Below are 8,522 nucleotides of genomic sequence, written 5' to 3' on the forward strand. Positions count from 1 at the left end.
GCGGTGGCAGGGCAAAGGTGAGCTATGTCTCTGAAGTGCTTCGCAAGACCGTAGGTTTAAACTACATCGAGAAGATATGTAGTATTTCCATACTCAGAGCGCCCTACGATCAAAATTCACTGTCCAGATATAGCAGGAAAAGATATATTGGAGTTACCAAAACCCCACAATAATAAAACTTCAGAGGGAGCTGTGGTCGGTCTCTCCTTGAAGTATGTATTCCTCCAACAGCAATTCAGGAGGTACTCCTGGCCATGAACAGAAACCCCTCACCTCACACATGACCAGCTCCACGGCGGAAGATACCACAGGGGCAGGGAGGTTTCCTCTGCAGATGGACAGTGACTCTAGCGAGCGCCAGAGGTGCCGAGATGTGTTGGTGTATGCCTGTGTGTATTTAAGATGCAGACCCAAGCTAGGATCTGAATTTTCTGGTTTCTTGAACGGAGATACAAAACCAGCACAACACGGTCACTGGATGTAACAAAATCCAGCCTGAAGTGCGTAGCCATTTCTGCAGGGGGAGGACCATGTCTATGCTAATGCAGCTTTGGAGAGAAACCCAGTAAAAACAACCCTTTGCTTGTCTGATTTACAGCTGTATTATAAAGCACAAGCCTGCTTCGGTTTACTTCACAGCACGGCAAAACACACGTTTTACTTGTACACAGCCAGTGACCATTTTTTAATTAAAAAACCTAAAAAAAAAAAGACTAGGAAACTGTTACTGCCCTTTAAAGGCACATTGTTATTCATCATCAGTGCGTTTTAGCTTCCACTTTAGGTAGCATATGAAGGATTAGGATTTCAGTGAAAGAGGGGGACGGAATAAATTGCATCCTCTACCAAAGAACTGCCAGACCTTTTCAGATGGGTGCATACCACGAGCCCTTCCCATGTTAGTCAGCTTTATCTAAGCCTTCCAAAGCAATGTCTGCCCCTGAATTTCATGGGTTTCAGGGTCAGTCACAACAGAATTGTGGGGCTGGAGAGGTCAGAGGCCATTTTTGTCAAAGGGTAGTGACCTTAGCAGCAAGAGGTGGGCTGACAAAAACAGGATTCATGTTACTGAATGCAGTTCTCACTGCTCTTCCCCCGCTGAGTCTTTTTTCTACCTGTTAATGAAAAATCTTTAAGAATTGTAATGGGGTTTTATGTGCATACATACATATATGTTTGCGTGTGTGTATCCATCTAGTTACAACAATATATATGGTATGTTAATTATGCTATAACCATACATTGTATATATTACATCTGTGTATCTTTCGTTATATGTTTTAGCTCATGGAAAAAAATCACACTTTTAATAAGATGTGTAATTGTGAGAAAAAAGACAGAAAGTGAGCGAGAAAAAAAGAAAGAGAAAAAGAAAGAAGGAGAAAGAGAAAGAGAAAAAAAGGAAAAAGAAAAATAAGAAGGAAAAGAGAAAGAGAAGAGAAAGGGGAAGAGAAAGAAAAAAGAGGAAAAAAGGAAAAGAGAAAAAGAAAAGAAGACAAAGTGAAAATGAAATTGAATATTCTGGCATGTGGTATAAAAGCTTCTTCAGAAAGATTTGTGTGGTCACATATTTGGTTTATTTACACATAAATATGCGGCAAGGCAAGAAACAGCAGTTTCAGTTACTACGGTCAAGGGAAAGGCTTCATTAACAGGCTGCAGGCTCCGACTCAGGAGGTTTGGCAATTTGTACCAGGATGATTGAAGAGGATCCTGCCCTTAACCAGTCATTCTACCCAGAGGTTATCCTCTCACGAGCCGCCGCACTTCACAGCCTGGTATATACCCCTGTGACCTGAAAGCTGTGGCAGTTTCTATTAATATGGTGGTTTCTGACCTGCGGCGGTTGAGGAGGGGGCCTGCTTTCCCTTGCAGTGCTTCTGATGCAGCTGGTGATGGTGACCTCTGTAGAGCTGTGTTGGGTAATCTATATATTGCTCCCCCTGAATATCCAGTTTAAATTTCAAAGCCCTCATCAGGAAGCAGTTCAAAGGTGGTTGGAAGTGCACGTTCAGACTCCTGTGGCACAAGTTTCTAAATTAATTAAAAAAAAGACAGACAGACTGTGGTGTTTCTTTAGATATTCAAAGTTCTGACAGACGATGTTCTGTGTCTCTCTGTTATGAGCAACTTTGAGGTGCTGCTGTTGGTCAAAATTCTCTCTCCCTGGATTTTGCTCACGGTGTTGCAGATCTCCGCTCAGAAATTCTTTACGATTTCTGGTGCTGACACCATGTCCAATATCCATCCTCCTTCCTAATCAGTCACCCTGGGCTTTTTAAGCCAGGGTAACTGAGCTGTCGCATAGGTGTTGAAGGATATGGCACGTTTGTAGACCAAAACATTCTCATTTTCTCCTCTCTTTCAGTCAGTAGGGATTAGACTTTATTTGGTTTGACAAGTTACTGTAAAAAAAGCAGGAAGTGCTTCTGGATTCACTTGAGTGGTGCTGGGTTTCACCTCCACCCTGATCCTTCCAAAGACCCAGCTTTGAGTTACTGGTCAGTTCTGCCAGCAAATGTCTCACCAATGAGCCTGGTCCTTGGAGGGGCCACGGCAGGTCGTGGTCGGCAGTCCGTCGGGTAGCTGGAGATTGCTCAATGTTCCAGCAGTAATGAATGAGTGAAGGGGGTCATAGCGAGCACTTGTCAGCTGCGATGCAATGCAGTGCAGAGATCTGGAGTTCACTGGAGAAGAGAAAGTGGGTTTTCCTATTCTAGTGACGCTGCCTTTCTCGTGCTGATTTCCCATAGTCTTGATGAGGCAGGTCTTTCTATGCTTGTTAATAACTAATAGGCCGCAATCGATGCTTTGATTTAAACATTTTCAATAACAAGATGCAAAGTAGGACTTTGGTCTCAAACCCATCAAAACTCCAGCTGCTAAAGACTGGCCACTGTAAAAACTTCCCTGAATGACTTTCTTTGTGTGTAGACAATTTTGCCTTAAGGTAACTTGAATAAAACAGATGAGTTAGCCTAAGCCTGATCTCCTCTGTCCTCAAAATGAAGAGTAAAAGCATATTGGGTAACAACTGCAGCTGACAGGGGTAAAATTTCAGAAGGTCTGTGACACCAGCCCGGTAAACAAGATTTTCCTCAGATACCCAAAGGTGGAGGTAGACTCCTGATGTCTTTTTGAAAATCCCACCAGGACCTTGGCTGAATATTTAAGATCCTGGACACTTCCCAAACCTGGCCTGGAACATCCTTCCTCCCTCAGTCCTTGCAGATTTCCAGGCACTCCTCTCGTTACTTCAAACCCCAAACTCTCACCAGTTTACCCACTAGTTAAACACACAAGATCTGAGAATTTGACCACTTCATTTACTTACCTGAAGGAAAATGACTTTTCCATTTCCATTTTCCATTCCAGTGGCAACACATGGTTTGTTACATGGTACTGTGCAGCAGGCAGCACAGCTCACCTGCCTCAGAGCCTACGCTAGCTTGGGCGAGTGGCAGGAGCAGGGCTTAAACCGCAGAATACAGGGTCATCTGTCCAGTCACAGCCTTGAGCACTTCCAGCTGAAAGCACAGGTGGAGGACTACTCATTTGCCGTGAGTTCTGTATGTTCTCAAGTCCTTTGTTGGATGAAAACATACTTTGTCACATTTAGGGTGGGTTGTTTTGAAGGTTTGCTTCTGTATTTAAGTACATTTAAATGGTATCTCTTTAATTCCAAGAGCTTTATTTGAGTGTGAAAATCCCTCATGTATCTTGCACGACTGTACAAATAACACTTTTATTCGTTTTAGGCATAAACATGGTTATCATCACACTGGGTGCTATCAAAGATTTTATTTACAAAACGATTACTAAAATGCCTGATGTCATATTTCCATTTATTTATTTCTTACCCATAGGGTAATAGGTCCACCATCATTGCTTGGTGCATTGTATAATACAGAAGAAAAAGCTATGTTAATAAAATCTAACAAAAACTCACAAATAGCTACAAATATGACAGAAATGTCTAAGAAAAATTCTCCCCAAAATACAATACATTTCTCCACACATACACAGTACAGAATAACTTCAAAGGCACAGCTTTGAATTTTGCTTTCGTAGAAGTATATAGAATTATCACCACGTGAAGGAATTGAGAGAACAGTTTCATACCTGTCAATAGGTAATTAAATGAACAATCATGTTTGCATTGTCACTTTCTTTACATAATTGCTTCATATCATCATATTTAACATCTGTGGCTCTGAATCCAAAATCTTCCCAGTCCCCAAGTCCCTTTTTAACCTTGTCATTACTGACCAGAGATACTAGATTTTTCCAGATTGTGCAAATTTAACACAAATACGTATATAATACGAACAATAGTCAACTTAAGGCAGTGTATAATTCAATGCTACATGTCTTCCCTTCTCTTTTGTAAAGACCAAACTTACTGGATCAACAGAAAGGTGCATCAACATACAAAGTTAGGTGTAAACTGAGACCTACAATGACACTTGTCTTTTAAGGAGCTGGACAGAGGAGCTGATATGAACAAGTGATGACTTGGCAGAAATAATGTGTTTCGAGGAATGCATTAAGAGCTTAAAAGAAGAACAGGGTTTTGCTGAGAGTGAATTTCCTGTCTTTAACTCAAGTTATAAATAGTTCCTGTTCCAGTACTTTTTCTTTGTAAGACTCATTAACATTTGTCAATAACAGAGGGGGGTAAAAATGGCTCACTCAAGCTGACATCATACAGGGTTGGTCCACATGCCATAATTAAAAAAGGCACAGATTGGCCCCGAAAGTGGTCTAGCATAGCACAAAAATCTTTTTCGGCTACAGGAACATTCAGTCATACTGGTCTGCAATCTGCCCCCGCATTATGAACTACATTTATCTGCTCAGGATCTTTTCCATCTTCACCTCCCTTAAAGGAGGTTCATGAAAAGTCCCACATAACGTGCAGTTTTTATAACTCAAAGTATAATGGGCTTAGCTGATACCAGTCTTTTTCATTTAGCCCAACCTGTGGTGGCTTCCCCATTGATGTAGGCAAAGCCGGGAAAGTGTTGCATGTGCTCATATTCAGAATTTCTGCGTGTAGTCAAGGGGGTGTACATGTCACTAGAGTTTCCATATCTCGTGGAGTGCATGGATGGGCTTGTGTAGCAGGAGTTTGCAGCCGGGACCTCCGGCCAGCGAGGAGTCACTGGTGTGGGATGCAGCCGTGGAGTACTGCTCATCAAACAGGGCTCCATTCTTGATGTCGGGCTGTTGAAAGGGTACTGCAGTAAAAACAAAGAAAAACAAGTTGAAAAATGATCTACCACATGCTTGACTCTAATATAAGAGATGTTGGTATCACAATTCCACGTTTAACAAACCAAAATCATACGAATTAGCCGCCCCCCAGCAATTAGGTAACGTACTGAAGGTGGAGTATCCGGTAACTAGTGCCTGCAGTGAAACGAACGTGTCAGGGGAAGTCTTGCAAAGCAGTCACTGCATTTAGCTATTGAGTTAATTTCTCGAAGAGCTATGTACCGGCAGGTATACCTGTGAGCAGAAAAATAAATTGAACTAGTCTAATCTTTTCCTCACAGCTTTCACTTGGAAACTTGATATTCAGTAGAAAACAGGGTATAAAACATCCTGACTCCTGCTCACTCAAAAGAGTTTTAAGGCAGGAGAGCAAAAGCATCTTTATTAGTGGAAAGGTACCTTGCCTTTTAAATGTTCACAAGCCATCCTGCCATTTTCTGCAGAAAAATTGTATGGTCTGACCTCAGAGCAAGCAGCTAATTGGAGAACTTATGGAAAGAGGCAGTCAGAAGAAGAATCTCTCTACGTCCCAGCTGCTCGCAGTGACAGTTGGTAACTAGAAACCAAAGTTCAACAAATGCCTCCCACTAAGGAGAAGATGTGCTGAGAATAGATAGGCAGGAAAACAGAGGACACCTTTTGCCCTCTATAGCCACAGGCTGTTCAGCAACAGAAGGTAAACTGTGTTTACGAGCATTGACTTAACAAGTATTTTTCTTACTGCCTGTCTTACGGGAGCAGATTGCCTGTGTGCTGTCCCTCAGAAACAGCTCTCCCTGTTTTGCCCTCCTGTTAGCCATTTGCATGGCAGAGGTGGTTTGGATCTCTGTTCCCCTTGGCCAGCTGTGTAACTTCAGAGCTTCTACACTTTACACCTTTACCTTTTCCGCTACAAGTGTCATAGTTTAAAATTTCATTATCTTAGTTTGTTTGTTTCATTATCTTAGTATTTCCTTAACTAGAAAGCTGGCACCAAAGTAGGACTATCACCTCTTCCGAGGCGTATAAACCTTGCAAGTTGCATGCCGAGACTATGTGGCTGAGGACCGTAAACCCCCTGCCCCATATTTTGGTGCATCATGGAGAGCTGCCGTAGTTGTTCCTTGGGAGGAGACAGCAGCGATTCCCAAAGGGTCTCATTACGTTACTCCACAGCCAGATGGGGCTGAGGTTAATCAGTTGCATAAGCAACTGTTGCATAATTACAGCAATGTCTCCATGAGGGGTTTCTGCTGACTCCCTTCAGACTGAAGGCAGGAAGGCAGCCCTGCTTTGGCAAATGTATTCCAGCAGTTCACAAGCCTCAGGCGGCTCAAAACCCATGAGCTGGCCACTCCTAATTAGAGAGGAGAAAGAGAAAACTGGTTTTGACCAACATACTGTAGTTAGTGGTTTAGCATATTCCACCATGTCCTGGGGAGACAGGCCAGTTAGCAGAAAAAAGGGAAGATATCAAAGCTGTATGATCCGCTATTTATCACATACTTCTCATTGCCACAGAGGCTGGAATCACCTGTGCAACCAGCTGCTGAAACAGGCTGGTGACTGGTAACACCATAAAGGAACATCACTGCTTCACCGGGTACTGCTAACACAGCTATCAGAATGTTGGCAACTCAAGCTTTGATGTTCTAAATGAGGTGATTCACTTAGGATCACGGTTCCCTCCTTTAACTCATTAATTAAGACAATACACTCTGTCAAAAGACAACCAATCTGCAAGTGCTCTAAGTAAACGTAAGAGGTTCCAGAAAAATTTGAACAATGTTTGGAAGAGTAGCTAATGGATTTAGAATGCTGCTTTCCTGATCTGCACTGGCAATACACGAAAGCCATTTTCATGCTAGAGCCTGCTGACTGCCTTCTCCTGAACGTCTTCATGAATAAAGCCCTTGCCATCATGAAACAAATTGTCTTGTGATTCACTATAGCTTTGGACTTAAATTCGTCTCACCTAACTTTCGTTATCAAAAAGCCAGGAATCTAATAAAAATGAGTTGCCTGTGCTCTCTCTACAGCCACCGTAAGGATTTATCAAACCTCAAGATAAATATTTAAGACAGAAGATGAGCAGTCCTCAGGAGATGGCTCTTTTCTTCCTCCTGCTACAGGATTTAATCCATTAGTTAATCTGGCTCAAGTTAAATAAAAGTCCCTTTTCTGTAGCTGATTTTTCCTGGCTGATCTCAAAAGTGCTGCTAATGACTATGTGCAAAATGCTTTGAGATTATATGAGTCAGGACCAGGATGGATCATTGGGAAAAAATCACACCACACGTATAATACATTTTTAACTTTCTGTTTTCTGTATATCACCTGTGGAGCTGCAAGGTGTGGGGCCAAGCTAGAAACTTTCTTCTTTGTCTTCAGTAGTGTTTTACCTGATACCAGTTATAGTGGTCTTTGCCTTTATTACCCATCGATCTGTACCTGAAGCCACTGTAGATTCTTGTATTAAAGAATATTCTGACAAGATTAATCTAGACTTTTGCTGTAATACACCAGTGATTATCTCTTGTCTTCTCCCCAAGGCATAGTTGATCTACTCTGTTGAGAACTGTAAGAGAATCCTTTGCCATCCTTGTTTGAGGTTGTGAAACTGAAGTTGCGACTTATAACAAGGAAATCGCTTGCTTTCATACCCCTCACAACTGCCCAGAGAAAGACCCAGCTTCAGCTGCAATAATTTGCTACTTGATAATCTGTAGACTGCAAATCTTTAATCTATGAGCAAGTGGAACAAAATGAACTCTGGGACTATTGTGGTGGGTCTCCTGGTTGTATGTGGTGTTACGTGGGGAAGCCACATAATGTCTTTTAGGTAGTTTGGAACCCCAAAACTTGCGCTGTTGGGGGAATGAAACCTTGGCTCCCAGAATGAACTTCAGCAGGCACTGAAAAGGAAAGATAATCCCCCTCCTGTGTGCAGCCAAGGGGCTGCCATGCTACAGCTTACTAAGAAGGCAGGGCTAGTGGCTGTGCATGAGGGGACAGGATACAGTGTGCTGCTTCTCCTCCTCCTCAAGTGCACCCGATGCAGCTGTGTTTATGAAAGTGTCATGAATGTAAGAAGAATAATTGCTTGAAAATAACATGGACTCTAAATATCTAGTATTTTACAATAAATTCTGTTATGACTGAATGCAAGATGGAAAGTTTTGTAATGGTAGGTCAGCTAATCGCAGATGAGTCAGTGGCTTCTTTTTTCCTCCAGTGAAGAGACTATTTTAAGAAAAAAATTTTAA

General features: G+C 42.2%; 1 protein-coding gene across 1 annotated transcript in view; it reads right to left on the reverse strand.

Annotated features, from left to right (window-relative positions):
* Nucleotides 1-4,813: 4,813 nt before the first annotated feature.
* The window catches only part of RFX4 (regulatory factor X, 4 (influences HLA class II expression)), a gene marked incomplete at its 5' end in the record, with an annotated part of 74,639 nt that continues 70,930 nt past the window's right edge, over nt 4,814-8,522 (reverse strand). The window contains one exon of the mRNA XM_010141892.1: nt 4,814-5,240. Coding sequence (XP_010140194.1) covers nt 4,968-5,240 — 273 coding nt within the window. The remainder of the gene's footprint in view (nt 5,241-8,522) is intronic.

This window comes from Buceros rhinoceros, unplaced genomic scaffold, assembly GCF_000710305.1.
Source record: "Buceros rhinoceros silvestris isolate BGI_N320 unplaced genomic scaffold, ASM71030v1 scaffold16510, whole genome shotgun sequence".
Classification (NCBI taxonomy): Eukaryota; Metazoa; Chordata; class Aves; order Bucerotiformes; family Bucerotidae; genus Buceros; species Buceros rhinoceros.